The 27446-nt window shown below is 49.8% G+C and overlaps 1 protein-coding gene across 10 annotated transcripts in view; it reads left to right on the top strand.

Annotated features, from left to right (window-relative positions):
* Positions 1–27446, top strand: part of LIMS1 (LIM zinc finger domain containing 1) — a 104541-nt gene that overhangs the window by 41380 nt on the left and 35715 nt on the right. Inside the window, exon 1 of one of the 10 annotated variants that reach the window (XM_082426514.1) lies at positions 4506–4844. The exons of 5 other annotated variants lie outside the window; for them this stretch is intronic. Coding sequence is in view for 3 of the 5 variants with exons in the window: in XM_082426517.1 (XP_082282643.1) it covers positions 17982–18088 (107 nt within the window). In the remaining 2 variants the exon portion in view is untranslated. Of the gene's footprint in view, positions 1–4505; positions 4845–17738; positions 18089–27446 lie in introns of those variants that run through there. 4 more of the 10 variants (XM_082426522.1, XM_082426517.1, XM_082426518.1 and 1 more) reach the window with 4 other exon arrangements.

Genomic DNA, 27446 nt, shown 5'->3' with positions numbered 1-27446 from the left:
GCTTCGTGTGCGGCGTTACGGCCGGAGTCTAGCCTGCCCCAGCTGATGGGGGGGGGGTCCCAGCCCAGGCCGCCCTCCCAGCCCCACCCCGGGCTGCGCGGTTACAGTGAAAGGAATCAAAGGCTCCTGTTACGCCTGAGTTTTCAGTGCCTCATCCTCAGGATGATTTCTGGGCCACATTTCTTGATTCCGTAAACGGGGCCTGTGACCTTATCTAGAACGGCCTGTCCAATAACGTGTCACGTGAGCCACGGCCACTGTGTAGTTTAAGGTTTCCTAGCAGCCACGTGCAGAAAGGAGCAGGTGAAATTAACTTGAATAATATATTAGGTTTAACTCAAAATGCCAAACTATTATCATGTCCCAACTATATACATCCTGTGGTCACATTAACAATTACTGAGATGCTTTACACTTTTGGGAGCTAAATCTCTGGAATCCCGAGTGTATTTTACACTGAAAGCATGCCTCGATTTGGACTCGCCTCACCTGAGTTGCTGTGTGTGGCTGGTAGCTACCAAGCTGCACAGCGTAGACCTAAGGAGAAGTTACTGAGACTCATCCAAACATAGAGGCTCTGTTTGAAACCCTTGGGAGGGATTCTGGGTGGGCAGGAAGCAGCTTCGCCTGAGATAGAAAGGTCCCATTTACGGACGGCAGAACGTCACCGCACGACTGAGGGGCCGTTCGTGGAGAGCAGTAAAGTCCTGCGGCCTCAGTCTCCACTGCCAGCAGTGACCACAGGAAAACTGTGACACCTTGACTGCCAGGCGCTGAACCATACTTGGGCGGGATGACTTGTCTTGGCAAATCTACTGGCCATTAAGAATGGAAACCACAGCCTTTAATGTATATATGGACACTGTTGCCAAAGAATCTTTTCCTCCAAATGCCTAATGCCTTACTCAGATGAGGAGATGTAGCGTCTGCCTGCGGAAGCAGCTGTGAGCAGGCGTCCTTATATGGGAATTTGCACAGCCCTCAGCCCCACTGGGGGCAAGACCCACCACAGCGCACACTTCTCTTCCAGCGAAGCAGAAATTATTTTTAAATGTTCTTGGAATTTCCCCTTCCTCCTTTTTCTTCCTGTGGTTCTGCCTACTTTGTCCTCTTGGCCCCACTTAACTTCTGTCTTCCAGTCTTTTCCCATCTGTACCCACTTAATCTGGTTGGTTTCTGTTGTTGAGTTGTGTGAGTTTTTTATAGATTCTAGATATGAACTCCTTATCAGATACATGATTTTCAAATATTTTCTCCCATTCTGTAGGTGGCCTTTTCACTCTGTTGATTGTGCCCTTTGACGCACAGAAGTTTGTAATGATGGTGTAGTTCCCATTGTCTGTTTTTACTTTTGTTGCCTGTGCTTTTGGTGTCATATCCAATAAATCATAACCAAAGCTAATGTCATGAAGTTTTTCTCCTATATTTTCTTCTAAGAGTTTTATGTGGGCTATTTGGAGTTAATTTCTGTTTATAGTATGAGATTAAGAGTCCAGCTTCAGTCTTTTGCATGTGGATATACATTTTTCCCAACACCGTTTGTTGAAAAGACTGCACTTTCCCCATTGAGTGGCCTTGGCACCCTTGTTGAAAATCATTTGACCATATTTGTGAGGGTTTATTCCCAGGCCCTCCGTTCTCTTCCATTGGTCTGTGTGTCTGTCCTTATGCCAGCACTGCACTATTTAGATTACTGGAACTTTGTAGTAAGTTTTGAAATCAGGAAGTGTGAGACCTCCAACTTCATCTTTTTCAAAATTGTTTTGGCTTTTTGGGGTTCCTTGAAGTTCCTATGAATTTTAGGATGGATTTTTCTATTCCTGCAAGAGACATCACTTTGTTAGGGTTTAGAGCCTCATTTTTTTTCCCATTCATAAATGAGTTGTTGAGGATACTCTGTGATAAGAAAAAAGAGCAAAAACAATAATTTATTATTCAATGTTAGTCTTCAATATATACCTCAAATATAGCTTTAAAAATAATTATTTATTTTGGCAATTCTCTGCAAGATGAGGATTTTCAATACAACTTACTTTCCCTCTTTTTGTAGAATACTTTTTAACGATGTGCAGCCTTTAAGGGATAGCGATTGTACATCGTTAAGCATCCTCTCTAGCCAGGACACCAAAAATAATTTGTTCTAATTAAAGTTAACAGAGCCCAGTGGCCAGAGCAGAGTTCCCTCACTTTAGGTATTTTTGCTTGTTTGGGGGGGGGCAGTTAATCTTACTGAACCTCAATTCCGAAGTCCAGAAAATGATCCTTAAACTCAGCCTTTTTAATCCACCCCACAGGGTCATATTCCAGAATGCGGGTTCACAGTTGAAACTTACTGGAGAGGCTGAGGGGCTGTTTGTTGAGGCAGGAGACCTCCCCCTGCCCCCCATCACTCTGGCTTTGTCAGCCCCTTCTCTCAGCCTTGAGATGTCACAGCGATAGGCTGGCCAAACCAGTTGGAAAGACGTGCGCAGTTTTCTCAGTTGCACAGATGAGAAGATGAGAGTTTTGTGTTAGATGAGGTGGTCGCATCAGTGGTCGCGCCCCCTGGAGGTGGCGGTGCACACAATGGCAGCGTTGTGCAGACGGGGTGGGGACGTGGCGGACCCTTTAGGAAGCTTAGCTTAGTGTAAAATGATTACATAACATGTGGGTGGGTTCGGTCTCCTGTCCTGTATCCCTGGTAGGGGTGCGCACAACGAGGGCGTGGAGAAAAGAGGCCGGAGGTGCTTGGAGCAGTTGGATGGGTCATTACAGTCTTAGTGGGACTTACTGGTCCAGACCACTCTGAGGCGCTGAGGCTTATAGACCTTCACAGAAAAATGCACAGAAGCACGTACACGAAAATTTTCTTATAACGTCAGGGGATTCGTGCTCCCAGCCTCTACCACAACACACGATTGTAATGGCGACTGCGTTTCTGAGGTTTTTTTAGAAGCCTTGTATTAAATAGGACAGTTAAAATATTGTGAATTCTTGATAACTGAATTATCTGCAAATTCACGAGCACAGAGCGGTCTGGTACTTTCCGGCAGGTGCCTGTGTATGTGTGTGTTTGCCTGTGTGAGAGACAGGGACACACACAGGCTCTGTCTTTCCACTTCCACAACCAGAAGAATTTCTTTGCTCCCATTTCCTTTTTCTCCCTTTTCCATAATGCAAACAGAAATGCTGTTCTTTTAAAGCCTTCTCCTACATGTTCTACACATTAAATTCTAAGCTCTTTCTTAGACGTCCTGTTTAAGGTGATAATTGCCACTTGCGGGTACCTGCCCCGTGTGAGGCTGTGCACGTCACCTCTGACCCCTGCCTCAGCCCTGCAGGGCACGCATGTTGGAATCAGGACCTGATGTGTAAGAAGCTGGCTCGAGACCCTCCAACTAGTCAATTTTCCAGTGTATCAAATTCACCATGAACCAAAATAAATATCTACTTTCGCCAAATTTATTACTTTACAAGTGGATTTTTTCACCAGGTGGGTCTTAGATGTGATCTGAGGGGCAAAGAAAGCTTTCTGCTAAAAAATACCTCCCACTGTGGGTGGTATTTCCATGTTGTGGTCAGAAGAATGAAGGTAACTGTCAAGTAAAAATGTTCTGGGGAATTATAGTTTCAATCCTTAACGTTTTAGTTTAAAGTAGTTTGCCAGACTTTTTTTCTTATCACAGCTTTAATAGAATTGAAGGAAACTCATGGCTTCTTATAAGCTGGGAGAAAGGAAAGATTGATTAGTACTGTACTTAGAAGGAGAGATTGAAGATGGAGCGCTGGGCGGTGAGCATCCCGGTGCAGGTCAGTGATGATAAAACACCCAGTTTGGAATTCTGCGTGGGATGGAGTCCTGATTGTTGGGCACTAGCAATTTGGGGAGAGGAAGGTGTGTCTGCCCCCTGGGCACAGCAGTCCCTGTTCTTCCCCGACTCCGCAGCTGTCATCTTCCTCTCTGGGCAGGTTGTCCCGTGGGGAGTGAGGCCCCGGTCAGGCGGGTGTGCGCAGGTCAGACCCCGTCTTGACGCTGTCATGTGTGCAGGCGCAGTGGAAGCTGGGAGTCTGTTTTCCTCTTGTAATTCCGCCCTTGTCCTTGTGAAGGCTGTGATTGTGGTTCTTTGGGGCATTCGCTTTGGGAAAGTGGGGTCGGATATTTTGCTTGAGGAGTTAGCATCTTATAAAGAAAAATCTGTTTTCTCACGGCTCTCCAGTAAATGGTGCTTTGAGTGAGTTTGCCAGATACGGTTCAGTCTGCAGGCTAAATCTAACCCACAGCCCGTGAGCAAACAATGGTTTTGACGTTTTTAAATTGTTGAAAAAAATGAAAAGAAGATGTGAAAATTACATGAAACTCAAACATCAGTCTTGGGACGCAGCCCAGCATTTGTCTGCTGGACAGGATCAGGTGAAGAGTCATGACAGAGGCCGTGTGGCCCTCGGAGCCTGAAATAGTCTCGCTCTGACCTTTACAGAAACAGTCTGCTGACCCTGCCGCGGAGGAGGTTAGCAATCGTGAAGACGCTGTTTAACGTTGTCAGGTTTCAGACATCCCTGCATTCAGATCCTCGCAAGTTAAATCCAGTTCTGTGGAAATGACTAGATAGTGACATACTTTAATTACATCGAAACAAGTCTTCACTTGGTCGCCATCCTCACGAGTGGGTTTCTTGTAACCAGCGTGAACTAGCTTCCTTCCTTCCTGTCCTGGAAGAACACTGGAGACTCGTCAGAGCCGCCTGCCCTCTGCTCCTCGGAGCCGACCAAGGACCAGGGGGCTGGGGGCTGGGGTGTCTGTAGAGCTGCGAGACCGACCCGAGTCTCGCCAGCACGTGGCACTCAGACATGTGCACCTCTACCAGGTAAGAACAGTTCCCCTGGGGGGAGCTTTCTGTTTGTTTTTGTTTGGGGGTGGTGGTGAATTTATATCATTCCTTTTTAATGGAATCCCACTGTTTGTCGATTTCCCCATCTGATGAGTCTGGACGGGATGCTGAGTCCTGCTCCCACTCGAGGCGCTGAGCCCCCCGCCCCGGCCTCGCCAGCCCCGGGTGCAGCTGAGACCCAGGCGTGACTGCCGGCTGTCGGGTTCAGAGGTGCAGGCAGGGATGCCCGCCATCACTCCTAGAGGGCGTGACTGCAGTGGGGTCGGGTGGGGCGGGGCTGGGGGGCCAGACGCCCCTGCGGTGCTGTCTGTGTCTGGGGAAGGTCTGTGACTGGCCGGCCAGTGGGCAGGGGGCTCTCTTTGCTGTTATGAGCTCAGTGCCTTGTTGATCCCGGAGATTCTGTGAACAACCCCACGTCCTTTTTTAAGTACCTCTTCTGCTGAAATTAACCTGAGGTGGTTTATATTGCCTGCATCCTAGAAAACCTGCGTGTGTTGAGCTGAAAGTGCCCATTCAAAATGTCAAACATTTTGGATTAAAAAATTTTTTTTCTTTTTGAAACTTTTATTTATTCCTCTTGATATCCTATGTTGTCCACCTTTTCCTCTTTATCCACAATTATCTACTGTGTACCTGCCACCTGCCAGGCGCGTGGTTAAATGTCAGCAGAGGAACGTTTCATGTTGGGCTGTAGTGATGCCTCACTTAGAGGATGTCGTGAGGGGTGGTCCCGACCTCGGTCCCCAGGTTCTCTGTGCCCGTGTCAACTTGGGGACAGCAGTGAGGAGCCCGAGAGCAGTTCAGGAAGGAAGGAGGTCAGACTTTGAAATCAGTACAGGACAGAGACCTGTAGTCACCTTGAGGGATGAGTGACTGAATGTAGAAAGAAACAGAAGGAAACAGGTGAGGCCTGAGCACCGGGTTCCCCCGCAGCAAACCTGGTAGCTCGTGTGATGCCCCGGGACGCCCACCAGACAAACCTTCTCACGGTGATCTGACTTCTCACCTGGTCTACACCCGGGAGGGGACGGGCTGGTCGTGCAAGCTGAGTGTGTTAGTTGGCCTGGTGGTTACAGCCTGGATTCCTGGTTTTCACATCCGCTCTGCACGTGTTAATCACAACCGCTGAGACGCATCCGCTTTGGATAAACTGACAAAACGGGGTTGCCAGCCTTCAGAAACTGAAGGTCAAGCTTTTAAGCTTTTGAAAATTCACCAAGGAGAGACTCTTTATGGGAAGCTGCTCACCTTCCCAGCACCCAGCCAGCTGTCCCCATGAATCACGCACCTCTTTGGGGTAAACTCCAGTTACGTGCGTGTATACGTTAGTAAGAAAAAGTATCACAATTTTGTGAGACACTTTAAGAAAGATCGATCAACATTCTTGTGTTTCTGCGAAGTTTCCAAACGTCAGTCATTCAGCAGGCTTTTCCTTGGACCTACTGTGTGCTGGCTCCGAGCCCCACAGTGTGGCAGGTGCCACGGGGAGGATTTGTCTGCAGGAGCCCCTCCGGGAGCTCTGCGAGTCCCCACAGAGTGGAACCGTGTGGGGATCCAGACCTGCTACCGGCGCAGTGGGGCAGGGGTGTCTGGCAGCTCATCACAGGGGAGGGAGACGCAGAGCGTGTGGGCTCTGGGAGGGGGGCCGCTGCTGGGAGGGAGAAGTGGCTGGAAATGAGGCCGCAGGTAAGGAGGTGGTGAAGGCTTGTGTCTCCTGCGACACCAGGGTCTCTGGACTTCGCCCCCTGGAAAATAGACATCGTCTTCCGAACTGAAACATAATATGCTCAGATTTGCAGTTAAAAAAAAATACAGCTTTGACAGCAGTGAGTAAAAGGAGAAGTATCGATGATGATGTGATACTTGTTTTTCATCGAGCACTCCCCATGTGCTGATTACTCCATTAATCCACGTCCTTTTCACAGTAGCTCCGTGGGGCATGGGTATAACCATCCCCTGAGGAAGAAAAACTCTCCAGTAAACCCCTGCCAGGCTGGGATCTGAGTTCAAGGCTGACGGACCACGCCTGGCCCAGCGCGGAAGGGTGGGCCTGGGGACCGGGGACAGCGGGGTGTGCGTATGAAGGGAGGGGCGACATGACCTTTCGCACAGTGGCTGGGCTGGTGAGAAAGAGGCTGCCGAGGGCGACTGGAGGTTTGGGGCAGCGTAGTGCGAGGGGCAGCTTGACCAGCATGAGGGGTCGGGCGAGCGCCGCTGTACGCCCCCCCCCGAGGGATGCATGGACTGCAGTTAAGCCAGCTGTCTGCTCCCTCCACCAGATAAGTGCATGTGTGCAAATCATCTCACACGAGGACGTGTTTCTACATGTCTAGTTAAGACCCCCGTGTATAAGCTTTAGGTTTGCTTCTCTCCAACCGTGGTGCTGGTGCTGACCTCAGGCAAAGTTTGCTGTTAAAAGTACTATGTTCTGCGCGTCAGCGTCCATACTGTGGACAGGTTTCTTTTTACTGTGTTCTTCCTGCTGCTTTACTTCTGGGTTTGGAGTAGAGGTCTTCATTCACCTACCAGGTAGTTGTGTCTGGAAGCCGGCCCGTCTCACCTGGTTTTGCTGGTCTTATGACTCATTTAACCCTCTTATCTCTGATGCAGCCTACATGCATCCTTCTTTTCCTACAGTTTATGTCCAATAACTTTCTCATTATCTTTGGGCTTCACAGCATAATGTTTCAAAAAAATGTTTCTTTTTCCAGCTTTATTGAGATGTAATTGACATATAACATTGTGTAATTTTAAGGTGTGTAATGTGATGATTTGAGACATGTATATAGTTTTGCAAGATGTTTACCACAATAAGGTTAATTAACCCACCCATTACCTCACATAATTACCATTTTGTTGTGATGAGAACATAAAAACTGTTCTCACGGCTTTCAAGTATACAGTATTGTTAATTGTTGTCACCATGCTGGACATCACATCCCCAAAACGTATTCCTCTCGTAACTGGAACTCTGTGCTCTTTGACCAGCATCTCCCCATTTCTCCCCCACCACTCCCCAGCCCCTGGCACCTCCCTTCTACTCTGTTTCTATGGGTTCAATGCTTTTAGATTGCACATGTAAGAGAGATCATATAGTATTTGTCTCTCTCTGATTTATTGCACTTAGTGTAATGCCCTAAAGACCATCCATGTTGTTGCAAGTGGCAGGATGTCCTTCATTTTTATGGCTGAGTAACACTCCTCTGTGTGTGTGTGTGTGTGTGTGGTTTTCTTTATCTGTTCATCCAGCGATGGACACTTGGGTGGTTTCCATGTCTTGGTCATTGTGAATAATGCTGCAGTGAACAAGGGGACACAGATATTTCTTTGAGATCGTGATTTCATTTCCTTCAGATATATTGACCCGGAAGTGGAAGTGCTAGGTCACATGGCAGTTCTATTTTTAGTTTGTTGAGGACCCTCCATACTCTTTTCCATCATGGCTGTACCAATTGACGTTCCCACCAATGGTGCAGCAGGGTTCCCTTTTTTTCCACATCCTTGCCAACATTTGTTATTTCTTGTCTTTTTTTTAAAAAAATTTATTTATTTATTTATTTGGTTGCAGTGGGTCTTAGTTGCAGCAGGCAGTCTCCTTAGTTGTGGCATGTGAACGCTTAGTTGCAGCATGCATGTGGTATCTAGTTCCCTGACCAGGGATCGAACCCGGGCCCCCTGCATTGGGAGCACGGAGTCTTAACTACTTCACCACCAGGGAAGTCCCTTCTTGTCTTTTTGATAATAACATTTCTGATAGGTGTGAGGTGATAGCTCATTGTGGTTTGATTTGCATTTCCCTGATGATTAGTGATGTTGAGCATTTTTTGTGTACCTGTTGGTCATCTGTATGTCTTTGGAAAAATGTCTGTTCAAGGACTTCCCTGGCGGTTCAGTGGTTAACACTCCACGCCTCCCATGCAGGGGGCATGGGTTCGATCCCTGGTCGGGGAACTAAGACCCCACATGCTGCACGGCCAAAAAAAAAGAAAGAAAGAAAAATGGCTTGTTCAGGTCTGGTGCCCTTTTTTTTTTTTTTTGCTGTGCCCCAGGACTTGTGGGATCTTAGTTCCCCAACCAGTGATCGAACCCAGGTCCACGGAAATGAAAGCACCAAGTCCTAACCACTGGACTGCCAGGGAATTCCCTCATGCCCATTTTCACTCATTCATTCATTCATTCATTCATTCATTTATTTATTTCTGGCTGTGTTGGGTCTTCGTTGCTGTGTGCCGGCTTTCTCTAGTTGTGGCAGGGGTATAACAACAATTAACAATACTGTTGACAGACACTGGGGAGGCTGTCAGACCAGGAGGGACAGCAGACCGGGAGCTGGGGATGTGGGCCCCCCGTCAGGCTACTCTTCATTGCAGTGCACAGGCTTCTCATTGCGGTAGCTTCTCTTGTTGCGGAGCACGGGCTCTAGGCGCGCGGGCTTCAGTAGTTGTGGCCTGCGGGCTCAGTAGTTGTGGCACGCGGGCTCTAGAGCACAGGTTCAGTAGTTGTGGCGCACGGGCTTAGTTGCTCCGCGGCATGTGGGATCTTCCCGGACCAGGGATGGAACCCATGTCCCCTGCACTGGCAGGCAGATTCCTAACCACTGTGCCACCAGGGAAGCCCTCGTGCCCATTTTTAAATCAGATTCTTTTTTTTTTTTTTGGTGTTGAGCTGTATGCATTCTTTATACATTTTGGATATTAACCCCTTATCTGATATGTGATTTGCAAATATCTTCTCCCATTCTGTAGGTTGCCTTTTTATTTTTTTATTGTTTCTTTTTCTGGACAGAAGCTTTTCAGTTTGATGTAGTCCCACCTGTTGATTTTTGCTTTTGTTGCTTGTGCTTTTGGTGTCATATACAAAAAAATCGTTGTCAAGACAGATGTCAAGTTGCTTTTCCTTTATGTTTTCTTCTAGGAGTTTATAATTTCAGGTCTTACATGTAGTCCTTAATCCATTTTGAGTTAATTTTTGTGCATGGTGTAAGATAGGGGTCCAGTTTCATTCTTTTGCACCTAGCGTGATACTTTCTGTCTTCTGTGTTATTAAGCATCATTCAGAAGTGGTAAGAAAGGCTTTTAGTGTTGGTTACCTATCAAGTGGTGGACACTCAGGCTCTCGCAGTGGGTTACATTCCTGTGACGTTGCACCTGAGAATTAACAATGCCCTTTTTTAGACTTTCATTTCCTGAAAATCGTGTGCATGTAATACCCTGAGAAGCCACGTGGTGGCAGAAGTGGTGCTTTGAAACTTGTGGGTTTACAAACCTGCTCTTACAGAACGTCTGCTCTGCATCTTCATCCTTTTTTTTTTTTTTTTTTTTAGATGAAGGTAGAATTTAATAGAAAGAGCCTCCAAATACCCACCACCTACCTTAAATAAAACATTACAAGTACAGTTGAGCTCTTGGTACACTTCCCGTTGTGATGATTTTCCCTCCCGCTTTTCCTCTGGGAGGGAACCACTCTCCTGTTCATCCTTTTATTACACACTGTGTATTCTTAGCACTCATGGGGTTGTTTATTTTGTTTTAGATTTTAAATAGTGTGTGCTCTTTGTGATACTGTGCAAGCTGTGCTTTTTCACTCTCTCGGTTCTTAGGTAGGTTTATCCATGTGGATTTGTGCAGCTTTAGTGAATTATTTTTTTCTATAGCTGTGTGGTATTCCAGGAAGGGGTCACGACTTGTTACATGCACTTTCCTGTTGAGAGACACTGAGGAGGCTGTCAGACCAGGAGGGAGGGCAGACCGGGAGCTGGGGACATGGGCCCCCGTCAGGTCCCCTGTTGCTGTCCAACAACACACTTGGTCTCAAGAACACCCATTTTCATTAGAATCTTTGCCTCTTTCCCCACACGCTTGGCCTGAGACATCACACGTACCCTGAAGGGAGACAGCCTCCAAGGAGTCCAGGAATTCAGTGACGTCAAGGCTCAAGTCTGACGCCGTCCACTGGCTTCTGCCCCCGGAGCTATAGGAGGAAGGTCTGTGTCAGTGACCTCGGCCTCCTTCCCAACCCTCGGCGGCCTGTCCACCACGTGGACCCAGGTGCAGCTGGGCTCCTGGCTCATTTCTGGGAGAGAAAGTGGGCAGGCGGAGGGACCGTGGTTTAGTCTGTCTCCAGCCTGTGTTTAGTCTGGGGTTGTCCCCAGGGCCTCTGTGCCCACAGTGGGGAGGGGACACCTCCCCTGCCCCCTGGAGTTCTCGTTGCTGAACTAATAGTAAAACTGATGCAAGACAGATGAACAGGAGAAGAAGAAACAAGTTTCAATTCCTGCGCACGGAGATCTCGCAGAAATGGGACCTAAGATGTGGCCAAAGCAGGTGGCTTTTTTAGACAAAGAAACAATAAATTTGTGAGGAATTGACAGGACTAAGAAACGTAGGCTTTGGATGCCCAGTTAGTGAAGGATCTGAGTGGTTTGGCCCTGGGGTTAGTCACCGAAAGAGGTCGCGGGTTTGTTTGTACGGGCTGCCCCGTCTCTGGCCATTAGGGTGTCCTCCATCCTTCACATGGAGACTTATCTCCTGCTTCAGGGAGACAGAGGAGGGGGTCACAGTGTCCCTCTTACATCGGCCGTTTCTTAAGCAGCTTTAATTCAGAATAATCCATGTGCTGTTGAGGGACATTTGGGGGCAGCTCACCCTGGACCCCAACACTGTCCTGCTCCTGTGTGTCCCCGAAGCTTCCTGGGTTGGGCTTGTCCGCGTTCAGACCTGGCTGTGGATCCACAGTCTCCCTCGTTGGCTGTGTTGCCTGTCAGGACCTTGAGCTGCTTGGAGACTCAGTTACCTCAAATGCATAGTGGGGACAATAGTGGTCCACGGCTGGTAGGACGGAGGTGAACGTTAAACGGGAGCGTGTTCCTCAGCTGTGAGCAGTACTTACATCAGCTCCGCATACGGCACGGCGTGGGCGTTTTTGTGCCCCAGCCCTTTCTTTTGTAAGTACTCTTTGAAAACGGTCTTCTTAGATTCAGTCAGTTTAAAATGCTGGCTTTCCGCGGGCAGGACTAAGGCAGCACGAGTGCAGCCCGGGCTCCGCATCTGGTCTGCCACCGGTTCCTCTCCCTGAAAGCCTCTCCCGCCCACTCCCCACGCCCCCAACCCGGCCACCACCCCCGTCTCCGCCCTGACAGCTCGGTCTCCCCCCTCCCCAGGCCTGGGAGAGGGGTCTTTGGACCGGAGAGACACCCCTGACTGGCTCTCTCGCCTCACCCCCCCAGCCCCTCCCTGCAGCCTCTGGGCCTTTGCACGAGCTGAGCTGCTCTCTCCCCAAGCCGCCCCTCCCTCCAGCTCTGGGGGATCAGACCCGAGGTTTCTGTCTCGGGAGGCGTTCCCTGCGTCCCTGCCGTCCTCACAGCGGCCTTGTCTCTTGTGACGTGACACATTTTCAGCTGCATATTTATTTGTGGGTTAGATGGTTGGCAGGGTGTCCTCCCAGACAGAAAGCTTTAGGATGAGACTTTACACAGAACCTGCGGATGTTTTGATGCCCTGGTGAAAGGGTTTGGAGGTGGAAGTTGACAGTAGTGACTGCGGCACTGAAACCAGGCTGGGGCTGCGCAGGAGCTGTGATCACGCTCACGACCCCCTGGAATTCCAGGGAGAAGAGCCATGGCCTCAGAAGCTCATAACTGCTGCCGGTAACTCTGCCATCCGGGGATTCTTGCTCCGGGACCTTCGCCTGTTGGTTTTGTCACGGGAACGTTTAGTGCAGAAATGTGCTCAGCAGGTCCACTCCTGCTGCGGGGTGGACGGGTGGAATGAGTGGAAACAGTGTGTGTAGCAACTTTATACAGAAGGTGATGGCAAAACACATTTTAAGTCAAATCATGTGAAAATCTGGATTTTCAGCTAAGCTCTCTTTTGTGAACAGATGACCACTAGAATTCCTTCAGAGAATTAAAAATTATCTTATTTACAGAAGTTTAGCTTGATGTGCAGTCTTCTGAAACCGTGTTGACGGTGTCACATGGGCTTGCACTTGCCCGTGGATGGAGGCTGGGGCCCGCTGACTCTGCCGCGTCTCTCCCCGTGGCCTCAGCGTCTCCGCGGCTCGTGTGTCAGGCGGGTGGTCAGGGTCCCTTCCTGGATTTTATGTGCAGCTCGGCTCTTGGCTGTGGAGCAGGTAGCCGGGAAGCGGGCTGAGGCGGGGGTCAGGCCGGGGGTCGGGGGCACAGCCGGCCGAGCGTGTGAAGCCAGCCTCAGGCCCCATCTGGGTCCGGGGTGGGAGCCTGACCTGCGGGGAGGGGTGAGCGTGCCAGGAGCCTGCCAGCCTCGGGCCCTCCCCTGCCGTGGGCCCTTGCTGAAATTTTAATCTGCAGAAAAGACCGTTCAGATCATCGGATTCGACCGCTCTATTTCCGAAGGGAAAGATTGAGGCCTTCGGGAGTGATGTGACTCGTGTGCCTGCCTGCCCGCCAGCCGCAGCCGGGACGTTGCCCGTGTGGACCCACCAGCCGGGTGACCCCGGGCTCCCCCTGCACCCTCGCACCAGCTTGTCCCCCCCTCGGCCCCGTAGAAAGGTTGGGGGTGGGAGGGTGACCGGGAGTTTTGTTTTAAATCCTTTTGAAGGACGCAGGAAAGCTTGCTTGTTGCGGTGCGGCTTTGGGAATGTTCTGTGATTGTCTCGCAGAAGACGGTGGGTGACCCGTGTAGATTCTCTGTGTTTCTGACGGCTGACCTGTCGGGTCTCAGACTTCGGCCGAGGCCCCCCCCCCCACCTGCTTGGCGAGAGGAGGGTCGAGGGTCTGTTCAGAGGGGCTCGCAGCAGGCCAGGGACCGTGTCTTTGGTGATTTTTTCTGACTCTTCTGGACGGTGGATTCTGCCCTCTCACACTCTGCTCTGGTCGACTTGAACTTGAACCTGCTCCTGAGAATCGCTGAGGTCCGAGCCCTCGTGTGACACCCGGGACACGCCTGGGGGCCCGTGTGGAGGGCGTGGGGCTGGAAGTGAGAGTTTTGGAGACGGGAGTGTGGAAGGAGGGAGGACGGTGCTCTGCTTTATCAGAGAAACTTTACTTCCCCTGTAGGGGATTATTCATAGGATAAAATTTAAACTAAAAAGGATTCATTTCCATTAAGTTCAGAGTGGTTGCAAAACAAAATTCTTCTCTTACCGCGTGTGTACAAGGAAATTAATGGCCTGGAAACTTACAGCTGCTTGACTGTCTGCAGGCCTGAGGCCCCTGGTCTGGAAGGTCTGCTGACGGGCCAGCAGCCAGCTGGGCCCCGAAGCCAGGGTGCAGCCCTCAGTTCTGCCGAGAAGGAGCCGTCAGCGCCGGAACGCTGGGGATGGGTCTTAGGGGCTTGATGCCTAATTAGGTTTCTCTACCCCCCAGAGCCTGAAGGGGGTACTGGGACCAAGTACACCGAGAACTGGGCTGAGTCAGGTGGAGGGTGGTGTTTTAGTTCTTAGCCCCGCTGGAAAGTGTTCACACTGGTGGAAGTGTTGCTCAGCTCTACAAATGTGCAGCATCTGAGTTTCTGCAATCTCACAGGAAAGTACAGCTTTCCAAAACTGTGGAATGGATGTGCCTTTTAAGAATCTCATTTAGGTAATGTTGAGTGTTAAATGCAAAAACAAAACAAAGCAAAACGAGTTTCAAAGCTCTGGAGCATTCATCTGAAACGTACCATCATCATAAATTGGCGAGGCTCTCAAAATCAATTGGTCGAACAACTAACCAGAGAACTTACTGAGCAAACGCACACTCTACCACGTACCTGGCCTTGTAAGACACAGCGATGCAGTAGCTACACGGCTGCCCTGGGAGGGCTGTTATCTGGGGGGGATGGGGGGATGGAGACCCTGGTGATAGTGAGTGAAGGGTCTCCAAAGCCCTCCTGTGAGAGGGACCCCTGCGCTGAGTCCAGAGGCAGGACTCGGGGCCAGGACGCCCCATCTGTCCTGGGACCACGCTCAGCACAGGGAGGAGCCGTCGGGTCACCGCAGGGTCTTCCAGGACCCGCGAGTGACCGGTTTACATTTGGAAGGAACTCCTGGAAATTTGGAGGATAGAGTAGAGGAGGGTGAGGCCAGAGGCAGAGAGATGACTGGGAGGTGGAGAGAAATGGGGGGGGGGGACAATAGGGGCTCTTCTGAACCAGGGTCTGGCCTGTGGTTGAGGTTAGGGTCCTGCCCTGGGGCAGGGGCGTCTGTGCAGGTCGGAAGGTGAGTCCGCCTGCCAGTGCCCTGAGATGGGGGCGTGTTGTGCTCGCATGCATTTCTGAGGCTCACTGACCTTCCTCGGATTCACAGAAGGTCCGTGACCGCCTACCCCCTCCACTTCGAAAGGTGGAGGACGGGGTCAGAGGTCAGCCTGCAGAGCGAGGCCCGGTGTGATGCTCCCAGGGCCTTCCTGTTTAGTCATTTCAACCAAGAGCACAAACCTATTGCAGAAGAAAGTACCCGCTGAGCTGATGTCTCATTTCGCTGGGAGTCGGAGCTCAGGTCCCAGGAGAGCCCGGCGGTCGGGGGGAGCAGTGGGCAGGTTCACAGAGCTGCCACCCCGCGGTGGGAGCGGGCCGGGGTGCCCCCTCGACACGTTCTGTGAACCTTTGTTCGTTGATAGCCGCTGGGCTCTAAGGGTGGCAGCACTGCCCTTCAGAGACCGTTTACGCGGCGAAATGGACATCCCTGTATGGACACCCACGTGGGCCTCCCTCAAATGCTAAGACAGTCGTTTGAAATTCAGAACTCACTTAAAATAGGCCTGATCTACAATCCAGGCTCAACTGATAACTTTCTACGGGAGGGTGTGAAAGGAGGGAACCACGGGGACAGGGATGGGGACGTGGGGCCTCTCCTGGCGTCACGTCACCTGCCGCGTCCCAGGGCTGTGCCCTCTCTCCCTCTCTCCCCCCACGTAGATGCACAGAAACCTTTGTTCGGGGGTGTCATCTGGCTGCAGCCTGAGCCATTGTGTGGTAGGGGGTTGTTCCCTCCCAGAAATGGGGGCCCCTCTCTGGCTGCATGTGGCGGGGAGGGAAGGGTACCACTGTCTCCCACGGTCTGTGTTGTCAGTGAAATGGCAGTGGTTAAAGACCTTTGCCCAAAGCCCCAGGATTTAATTTTCTGCAGTTGTGACAAGCACAGATCTACTGAAGCTTGTGTGCGTCAGCACAGCCATGTGAAAAGTCCGCAGGCGAGAGTTGTTTCCGTTTGTTTTACATAACTTTTCTTCCCCCTGTTCACATCCTTTTAACTTTAGACTCATCAAATACAGGATTCGTCCTACACAGTAGTGTTTCCTGTCTTGTCAACTTTGCTAGTTTCCGAGCCTTTTCCCTTGTCAGCGGGCTGCATTACTCTTTTGCAAGTTCTCTTTAAAAATCAAGCTCTCTTATGTACATTTTCCTATAGAAACAAGTCCTTTTCAACGTTGAGGCTTCTGTTTTTGCAGTGGCTACAATTAGTTTGTAGTTTATTCCTCAGGCATCTATTCTGTTTTGATGCCTACAGTTAAAAAAAAAAAAAAAAAGATTGCTGCTTGTTTCTCTGCATTTTTCACCTGTCATGACAAAAATGTAAGAATTAGGCGCTTTAAGGAATCCTAATTTTATGTTTCTATTACTGCATGCTTCAAACTTTTCTGTGTTTTATGTCTCAGTAGGATCCTAGAGCTTTGTACAAAAGGTATATGTAAACCTTCTAAATTTTTCCTATTTATTTTTGAATGTGCAGGGCATTCCAAGTCCAGCAGGTATAGAGCAGTGGTTACAGAGAAGCTGTCTTATGCTGCTCTGCCGTCCCCCAGGCACCCGATGATACCAGTTTTCTGTGTATCCTTCCAGAGAGAGAAAGAGATACATTTGGCCCTAGATTTTTTTTGGTAATGTTTTGTCACTAATTACATCTAGTGTGGTAACAAAATTACTAATTTTCCCCCTGCATTTTCTTTAAAAACGTATGTTACACTTTGATGGTGACTGTAAAAAGTTGTGTTTCCACTGGGGTGGGCGTGGGTGGGGACCAGGGCTGCAGCCCTAAAGGAGCCAGGGCCGCTGTCCCGGGTGAAGGGATGAGATGCAGAGCCCCCCTTCCTTGGGGTCCTGAATATTTGAATTTATAATACCGATCCTTCTAGAGAGGGGAATGCATTAACTCTTTAACGCTTGCTGTGAAAAGAACTTTCAGGCCCATTTCTCTGCGCTCTCGTCCTAGAGGGGATTCTGGGAGAAAGATGCTGACACGCAGAGAAACTGCCGGCACCGCAAAGCCAAGCTGTTGGCTGAGAGCAGGCCCGCGCTCGCGCCGGCGGGACTGGTCCTCAGAGGGGCTGAGTCAGACCCGCCTGCTGCCGCGCGGGCGTCCCGCGGGGCCCGGGGACAAGGACGCGCCCCTCTGATCTGTCCCCCACGCTGCAGACACCCGCCCGCACCCCACACCCCAGGAACCAGACCCTGCCTCCTGACGCGGTGGCCGCTGGGGTCAAACACGCGGGGACAGCCGTAGGCGGACAGCGTGCGCATCTCCCGCGAGGGGACCCGTCCCGGTGGGCGGCTTCGGGTGTAGAGAATCGCGGGGTGGGGGATGGCAGAAGAAACCACCTCCCTTTCAGTTATGAATTTTTGAGTAACACTTAATGGGGGAGAAAAAAGACACTTCCTTCCTTTCCGAAGAGGATTTAGAGCACCGTGGAGAGAGCCGGCCTGCTGCCCTTCAGAACTGTGCTTTTCCGTTGGAAGGAAAACGTCCCAACGAGCTCAGGATGACCAGGCACTTCTTGAAACCGACGGCTGCGTGTGAAGTGTCGGTGGATTTCCTGGCACAGAGCACAGAGCAGGACCCTTCTTGAGTCACGACCTCTCTGGAGCGTTTTAGCCCAGTTTTGATGCAGAACGATGCCGGAAGGGTCCACGCAGGGGCCGGCGCGATTGCTCAGGGCGGCCGGGCTCTGCCCGGCGGCAGCACGTGAGCACCAGGCCCTCCCAGGTGCCGGCGCGGAGGTGCGGCCGCCCGCGCGAGGGTGTGTACCCGGCAAGCAGGAAACGCGGCCGCCGCCGCCGCCCCAGGCCGCTCCCCGGGCCAGGTGTGCGCGGGGCGGTCCCCAGCCCTGGCGGCCGCCCGCCCTCCGGTGCCGGGCTCCGAGGGTCGCGGTGCGCGAGCATGACGGCTCTACAGCTCAAAGAGCTCTCGCAGTCGGGGCTGTACCGCCGGCGGAGGGACCGGCCGGACAGCCTGCGGCTCCCGGGGCCGCAGGAGCAGGCGCTCAGGTGAGTGGAGCCCGGGCGGGGGGGGGGGGCCCGGCAGCCCGAGCCCCGGCCCTGCCCGGCCAGGGGGTGCGCGGCGAGGGGCGACGGGCTGAGCTCCTGGCGTCGGCTCCCCAGCCCCGCAGCCTCGCTACACCCCCAGGGCCGAGGCTCGCAGAGGGAGGGTTAGACCTGCCCGCCGCTGGCGGAAGGCACATCGCTTGGGCTTCTCAGGGCGCGTTTCAGAGGGATTTTTCTCTGCGTTCTGACGGTGAGGGTCGCGGGTGGGGTCTTGGGTGGGCGGCAGGGTGTTCTTCGGTATTGACATGGATTTCACAGAGGAAGGCAGGGCAACTTTTGAACGTAACCTGGGAGGGAGGGAGACCTTTCTAACTGAAAAGGTTAGGGGTTGTCTGTTTCCACCGTTAATTGGCCTAAAACAACACGGTGTTAGTTTTTCTTACCACTGTTGAATTTTTTTTAGGTTACAGGTTCTGAGCAGCCCCTGCGCACTGAGCTGTTGCTTAAACTGCTGTGTGTGCCGCGAGGGGTGGGGACCCTGAGCTGACAGCAGGCTGCAGGGACCCTCCTCCCGGCTCTCGCGTGCTGGGTGGCACCTCAGTGCCTTTGTGGACACTTGATCCACGCGTTTGAATGTTCCACTCAGGTGGTGAGAGAAATAGATACGTTTTATATATAGAGAGAGTATATAATAGTTATATCCTCTCTATATATATATTTCTCCTATAAATTCGCTTTTAGAGTTTATTTTAAATTATTTAAACTTAACAGGAAAAAATTGACAAGGAAGCTCTTTAAACTTATATTAAATTTGTCTACAAATTTACTACAGGAACTGTACTTTGGGAGGGAGATGTTGATTTGAAAATTTTTGACTCTGGCTGGTACTGATACTTACACTATTAGATATTATTCCCTGCCACATCGGGTGTCTCTTAGCTACAATTAGTGTATTAACTTTGAATTGACTGGATTAAACAGAATTTTAAAGCTTCAGAGTTTGACTTGTAAATTTTAAGTATGAGGTTAGTGAGAATACTGAGCCCCCTCTTGCTTGACCAGATGGGCACGGGTGGACGTGACCGCTGAAATTGCCTCCAATCTGCTCTTGATCCAAGAGTGAAAACTTACCAAAAGTAGTTTTAATTTCAGATTCGGGGTCCTAAGGAATTCACTTTAAAAGAAATAAGATATGTAAAATGACATTCAAGACCAGCCAACTTTCACTTATTTTCAGACAGTGGCAGAAGTACCCATGAATGAGATTACCTGTTATGTCTGAGGGGGTGGTTATCTGTATAGTCATAATAGCCTTTGAAACAACTAGGTTGTTTTGTTTTGTCTCGAGTTTAAATTACAGAAGGAAGAATCATTCTTAAGGTGTATTGCTTGTTGCCTTGGGTTGAGGAGCCATTTTCCCACTTTTTCTGCTGTATTGTCCCCTGGTGATTAGAAGGGGCTTAGGCTTCTGCCATGTCTCTGTCCCCGGGTTCAGAGAAGTGACCATTTACTTATTTTAGGACTTCGAGCTCAGCCAGGAAAAGAGCCTTTTATCGATTTAGAGAGTCAGGGTTTTTGCCTAGTTTTATAGGAAGCCTGTTTTTAGCATGAAGTCGGGTTCCTCAGGTAATAGAAGCTGGAGGGGTGACTTTGAGGTTAGACACGCCCAGTTCAGGCCGCTGGGTCAGGCAGATAACCTTGATGGACTCAGGTGGCTCCTCTTTAAAAGGAGGATAAAAATCACTGCTGCTATTGAGTGTCGTTTATTATCTCATCAAACCCTCGCCACCAGCTTGATGGCAGGCATTGTCATCTGGTGAAGGGCACCTCGTGCATTACTCACTTGGCTACTGTTCATCCATCTCCTACTGTGTGCCACGTCGAGGCTGGGCCACATTAGACTCAGGGCTGCCCCAGGGACGCTGGCGTCTGGGCCCTGGAGGGTCACCTGCAGGTGTTCCTCCCAGGAGCTGTCACTGGACTGAGCACCTGTGACATTGGGCACCTCCAAGTAGCACAAACCCACTCCCACTCTGACCCCCTCACTCACACACCGTTTTCTCAGCACGTTTATGGATTCTGGCAGAAAAACCATCAGAGACTAACAGGGCTGTGCTCACTGCCAGAAAACATGTTTAAGTTTAAATTGAAGACTGTGCTCTGAAACAGAACACAAGTGTTTAAAGAGCACATGAGAGTTAGTGAAGGACTCCCCTGGTGGCGCAGTGGTTAAGAATCCACCTGCCAATGCAGGGGACACAGGTTCAAGCCCTGGTCTGGGAAGATCCCACATGCCGCGGAGCAACTAAGCCCGTGCGCCACAACTACTGAGCCTGCGCTCTAGAGCCAGTGAGCCACAACTGCTGAAGCCCACACGCTACAAGTACTGAAGCCCGTGCGCCTAGAGCCCGTGCTCCACAACAAGAGAAGCCACCACAATGAGAAGCCCGCGCACCGCAACCAAGAGTAGCCCCCACTCGCCGCAACTAGAGAAAGCCCGCGCACAGCAACGAAGACCCAACGCAGCCAAAAAATTAAAAAATTAAAAAAGAGTTGGTGAAACTGCTTCCGGCTTCAAACTCCAAACTGTTTAGAACAGAACGCTGCCTGTATCGATTTTTATTTTAAAGTATCCAGTACAGCCTGAAACGTGCTCTCCTTGCTTTGTACAGCAGACCGTCAGCCTCCACACCTGAGGGCTGAGTCACGGCAGGCAGTTCATCTCGTTTAGACTTTGTCCCAACAGGAAAAAGTTGTGTGACGGGAGCCTCTTAGCTCTAGAACGTGTCCTTAAGTGTGGCTGGAACCTAACATGCCTGAGAGACCCCTAGACGTCACCTTCCTCCGTGGAGGTGGACCTGAGGACTCTGCGTGCAGGTAGCGTTGGTGCCACCTCCTCATTCGGGGACAGGACTTCTGACCTCCTGCTCTGGCCGTGGGTTCATTCAGTGAAGCTCTTGTCCCGCCCTGTGGGCTCGGAAGCTGTTCCTCGTACCTTCCCGGGCATGGACCCTTTTTCCTAAAGTGCCTGATGCCTGAAAATACCATCCAAGATATACCCGTGTGTGTGTGTGTGTGTGTGTGTGTGTGTGTGTGTGTGTGTGTGTGTGTGTGTGTGTGTGTATTTACTCCTTAGCTATTTATTCTCCCTCTTAAATTGTGCTGCACCCAAACACAGTTTTTTTTTTGAGGAAACCTGAATGAAAAACACACCTGTGCGATCCACAGCCCCTCCCCCCCCACCCCCCTGTTAAAAATTCTCAGAGTCACCTTGGCTCTGCCTCAGACACATGGGGTCTATAACTAACTGGGGACATGTCAGAACCAAGTCTTTGCCAGCCGGCTCAGAAAGGAAGTTTAATGCAGGACCAGGGGCTGGGGAATTATGACCCTTAGGTGGCCCACGAGCTCAGGATGGATTTTATATTTTTCAAATGGTTGAAAAAAAGGAAAAAAATATTTCATGACATAGGAAAATTACATGAAACTCAGTGTCCACAAATAAAGTTTTATTGACATACAGCAGGCGTATTAGTACACGTGGTCTCTGGTGGGTTCTTGCCATGGTGCCCGAGCTGAGCTGTGGCCACAAAGACGGGTCTGGCCTCTGGCTCTGCAGTCGCCCCCTGGTCTCGAGCTCAGATCAAGGACCCTTGGGTCCTCCCCTCTTGTTCCTTCAGTTGTGCCCCCCTCCTCCCCCCGCCTGCATGAAACAAAGGGGGATCAGATGGTGCGGCTGGCGTTTGGGCCCCTCTGTGAGGTCCACTGGGGAGGACTCGCTTGTGCTGTGCTTTCCTGCGCTTTTCCTGGTGGAGCTGGGTTACCAGGACCAGGAAGGGGGTGCAGACAAAAGTAACCTTTACTTTATGGCGGTTAAGGAAGGCTTTGGATCTCTTGTCCTTCTAGATCTGGGATGGCGTCATTTTCCAGCAGCAGGATGCCTTTGCTTGGTTAAGAGTAGGGAACACGGATCAGGCCCCCATGCTGACTGAGCCCTTGCTGGGGGCCAGGCGCTGTGGTGAGAACTTCCGTGGTTCTGTTCTTAACTCAGTCCCGAAAGGGGGAGAAGGACCCAGGCCGTGAAGGGGCCCAGCTCCCGGCCTTGGTTCAGCGTCCTGTCGGGTGGGAACTGGGCCGTCCCGGTGCCCGGGGTGGGCTGGGGGAGCGTTTCCTTCAAACCTGTCTGCTGTTTGCCGATCATCTGGGGGACCCATCTTTTTTTTTTTTTTTTTTTTAATTTATGGCTGTGTTGGGTCTTCGTTTCTGTGCGAGGGCTTTCTCTAGTTGGGGCGAGCGGGGGCCACTCTTCATCGTGGTGCATGGGCCTCTCACTGTCACGGCCTCTCTTGTTGCGGAGCACAGGCTCCAGACGCGCAGGCTCAGTAGTTGTGTCTCACAGGCCCAGTTGCTCCTCAGCATGTGGGATCTTCCCAGACCGGGGCTCGAACCCGTGTCCCCTGCATTGGCAGGCGGATTCTCAACCACTGCACCACCAGGGAAGGCCGGGACCCATCTTTTGACTGAAAAACCAGCGTCTGTATTTTAGTCTAGATCATAATAGACTAATAGATCATAATAGATCATAATCTATGATCTATGATCTAATAGATCATAATCTATTAGAGGGATAAAACTGCAGCTTGGCCATTTTGTCTGTCCTCATTTAACGGTTCAGCAAGAGCACATTTAGTCTTCCCAACAGTGAGCTCAACCGATAGCAAGTATTTCTTCTCTTTGGTCCAGGGAGGTGTCAGCTGGCCAGTGTTGGTTTTTGAAAGGTAGTAGCGCCTTCTCGTATGTGTTTAAGGGTGTAATTCTCACACACACGCGCGCGCGCACGTGCACTGGAGTGCTATTCAGCCATGAGAATGAAGGAAATCCAGCCAGTCCGGACAGCAAGGATGGGCTCTGACAGTGCCAAGTGAATGAGGCGGACAGGGGAAGACAGACAGCGTGTTCTCTGTCTTATATGCAGAATCTAAAACCAGAGTGGAAGAGGGTCCAGGGGCAGGGAGTGGAGGCCTGGGGAGGGGTGTTTTAAGGCACAGACTTGCAACTAGAGGATGAACAAGCTCTGGAGGGAGGCCTGCCACACGGCACGGTGACAGCAGTCAGCAGGGCTGTGCCACGTGGCGTGACGGAGGTGTCACTGATGCTCCGGGGTGATAATACAGCAACACTAAGCATGTCAAACCAGCAGCCGTGGACCTCAGACTCGCACGTTACGTGTCCAGTATTATCTCACTGTAAAAAATGTGTAACACACAAGTGTCCCTGTTGGAATAACAGCTTTTACAGGCACCCCTTCCTCACCCTTCTCACCCCCCCCCTTAATTGAATCCAAGCCACAGGCCCCACCGTCCACCCCGGAGCCTGGTAGCCATCCCTGCCCAGGGTCTGCTCCTCCCTGAAGGAATGAAAGCACACTGGCTTCGAGGTGCCTCTTTTATTCCAGGTTAAACCCCTTTGACTCTGAGAGAGTAAGTTAAATTGATGTCCATCCCTCTGATGTCCCACACAGAGGGATGTATCTACCAAAGGATGGACCCTGACCTTCCGGTTTTCCTCCTTCAGTGGTTTTGGGAGGCTTATTTTCTGAAGGGAAATGTTTTCCTCTCAGTCACCTAAAGTATTTCCATACAGTTGAGGGGGTATATGCTGAAATTAAAAATAGTATTAATGCTTAAAGTTAGTGTGTGTTAAAGGGACGGTTGAAGGGTTGAAGGTCCTGTTCTGTGTCTCTGTGCTGCTCAGAGACCCTTGGGAGAGAACCTCGGCCTCAGCAGAGTCAATTTGTAAATTTGCTGTCACTCACATAAAGTTTTCTAAATGATTTACTATGACAAATAAATGCCAAGATTTTAATCATTATAAATTTTAATCATTATAAATTGCTTTTCTGTAGGTTAAAAGAAAAACAAAACTTGATGTATCAGTTATAAATCACTTATAAAAACAAAAAAAATTACAATTGGCTAAAACGTGTGCTTTATAGTACTTTGGAGAGATGCTATTAAAATGAAACAGTGCTATTTATTTTATATGTATTTATATATCTTGGAAACACAGCCACTTAATTGTGTATCTGTGCGACCCAGTGGCCATTCTGTGATTAAAACAGACTTTAGACAAATATTCTCTTACATAAAATCTACTTTTAGAAACAATCATTAAATAAGTTAATTAATATGAATTATGAAATTAATATTATGAATTATGAATTAATGTGAAACAGTGGTTGCATTAGCTTCTTAGAGCTGTGGTAACAAGTACCACACCCTGGGAGGCTTCAGACGGCAGAGATGTTTGGTCTCTCAGTTCTGGAGACTCGGGGTCAGAAATCAGCGTGGCAGCTCTCCTCGTGCCTCTGATGTCAGCTGCAGGGCTGTGTGTCCAGCTTGTGGGGCATCACCCCACCCTGGCCTCTCTCACGTGGCTCTGTCTCCATGTGGCGTCCTCCTCTGTATGTGTGTCTCCTCTTGTAAGGGCACCAGTCACATGGGAGTTGGGCCCACCTGCTCCAGTGTGACCTCAGCTTGTGCCTTAATTACATCTGCAGAGACTCCACTTCCAATAAGGTCATGTTCACAGGTACCAGGGTCAGGACTTCAACATGTCTTTTGCAGTAGGAGCCCTAACAGTGGTGTCTGCATGATACACTGCAGCTTTCTTATTTAAAAAAAAATTTTTTTTAATTTATTTATTTTATTTTTTGGCTGCATTGGGTCTTTGTTGCTGCGCGCAGGCTTTCTCTAGTTGCGGTGAGCGGGGGCTATTCTTCGTTGTGGTGCACGGGCTTCTCATTGCGGTGGCTTCTCTTGTTGCGGAGCACGGGCTCTAGGCGTGTGGGCTTCAGTAGTTGCAGCATGCGGGCTCAGTAGTTGTGGCACATGGGCTCAGTAGTTGTGGCTCACGGGCTCTAGAGTGCAGGCTCAGTAGTTGTGGCACACGGGTTTAGTTGCTCCGCGGCATGTGGGATCTTCCCGGACCAGGGCTCGAACCCGTGTCCCCTGCATTGGCAGGCGGATTCTTAACCACTGCGCCACCAGGCAAGTCCCTCAACACGTCTTTTTAGGGGACAGAATCCCACCCACAGCAGTGGTTTTTTCAAAGGTTAAAGATCATTCCAGTGTGCAGTTTTTTAGAAACAGCGTTATTGAGGTGAAACGAATGGGCCTCAGTAGATGCACAGTTTAATGTGCAGCTTGGTCAGTGTTGACACGTACACAGAGTCAAGGTCACGCGCGTCCTCCTTGTCCTCAAGTCCCTGCCTGCATTTGTAGCCCTCCCACATCCCTAGGCAGCTGGTCGCTCTGGATGCTCTTGCATTTTCTGGAGTTGTGTATAAATAGAACCATTCGGTCACGTACCCTTTGTTTTCTTTAGGCTCCTTTAACTCAGCATCGTTATTTTAAGACTCGTCCGTGGTGCAAGAGTCAGTATCATTCATTTTACTGCTGAGTCACCTTCCGCTTATGGATTTAGTGCGTTTGTTGGTTGCCGTTGAGTGGTGCCCAGCTCTTGGCCGTTTCAGATGAAGCTGCGTGAACATTGGCATACAAGTCCTGTGCTTTCATTTCTCTTGGGTGGAATGGTGGGGTTGTTTGGTGGGCACACACTTACTATCTGGAGAAACGGCTAAACGGTTTTCCAAAGAGGCTGTACCATTTCGTGTTCCCACCGGCAGCGTCTGAGGGTCCATTTTCTCCACATCCTCAGCCACACTTGGCACGGTTGATGTTTTCCAGTTTTGGCCTTTCGGGGGAGTGTCCTGCTATCTCCTTGTGGTTTTATTTGCATTTCCCTCATGACTCACGAAGCTGAGTATCATTTCTTGTGCTTATTTGCAATTCCTGTATCTTCTTTGGCAAATTTACCATTCAGGTGTTTGCCCAACTTTTACTGGGTTATTTCTTATAGTATTTAGTTGAAACAGTGCTTCATATATTCTAGATACAAGCCCTTTGTCAGCTACATATTTTGCAAATGTCTCCTCCCAGTCTTCGGTTTGTCTTCTCATTTTTATAAATGTCTGTTGACAAGCAAAAGTTTTTTTTTTTTTCATTTTGATAGTTTATTGATCTTTTTCTTTATATAAAGTTTGTGCTTTCTGTGTCCTATTTAGGAAATCTTTCCCAAACCCACAGTGAATAAGATTATTAATAAATATGTTCCATATAAATGTAAAACCATTAATTCTTTCTTTACACCAGCTTGGCCTCTCTTGCCCTTTACTGCTTTTCTGGCTATGCTGAGTCTTCACAGGGCTGCTGCGCAGTTCACAAGAAAGGAAAAGGGCCCTGGAGACCCGTGGCTGGTAATTCGGGAGTTGAGCCGGGGCTGTTCCTTCCCCGTGTGTCTTACGCTCTTAACTACACACTGAAGCCTCACTTAGGTTTTAGGGTAAGGTTTCTTACCTGGAAGGTCTGAACACGCTTGATCATATCTTAAAAGTTAAAAATTTACCAAGGGTGACCTCCTGTGATGCCCGTTGAAACAAAAGTGGAATTTTTCTGCCTCGCAGGTAATTCATACATGTTTGCCAGAGAAACTATCTAGGTTAAGAAAGCTAAAACTATTATATTTTTGTGTCATAATGAATATATTACTTAAAATTAAGCATTATAAGAATGTCCAGCCTTTTACCTAAAACATTTGTCCTCCTGCCCTGGCATCAGGATGTGGGGGAACGGACAGCGTAGGAATTGACCAGGCATCGGGGCACAGAGGATGTTTGCTTATGTCTGAGCGTGTCTGCTGCCAACTTTAGTTCTCAGTTCTAACAGACAGACAAAACTGGGACAAAACAGAAATTCTGCAGTGGTTTGGAAAATTTTGTTTCTTTCTTTTTTTGCCGCACCTTGCAGCATGCGGGATCTTAGTTTAGTTCCCCAACCGAGGATGGAACCCGAGCCCTCGGCAGTGAAAGCACAGAGTGCTAACCACTGGACCTCCAGGAGTGATTAGGGCTCCGCGCTTTCACTGCTGAGGGCCCGGGTGCCATCCCTGGTTGGGGAACTAAAAAAAAAGAAAAGAAAAAAAAATAAGCCTTTCTGGAAAATTTCAATAACATTTCCAGGTGCAAGGAAATACATTCTTTGTTTCATGGTAAAAGCTAATGTTAGTCATCTTGGAAGTATTGGAGATAAACTGATGTTATGGGTATTTTAAACAACAAGGTTTTATAAAAGTATAGCCAATTTAAAAGATCAAAAATTTTCCTGGATATGGAATCATTCTTTGTGTGGCAGTCAACAAATGCCTTTTAAAATGGATTCAACCGGAAATATCAGCTATTCAACACAAATTGCAGTTTTGGCTCTTCTTGATTTAATGTCGTGCTTTATTTAAAGGATATATT

The sequence above is a fragment of the Balaenoptera physalus genome (genome assembly GCF_965194825.1).
Source record: "Balaenoptera physalus genome assembly, chromosome: 15".
NCBI lineage: Eukaryota > Metazoa > Chordata > Mammalia > Artiodactyla > Balaenopteridae > Balaenoptera > Balaenoptera physalus.
This window is presented reverse-complemented; position numbering and strand designations above follow the sequence as displayed.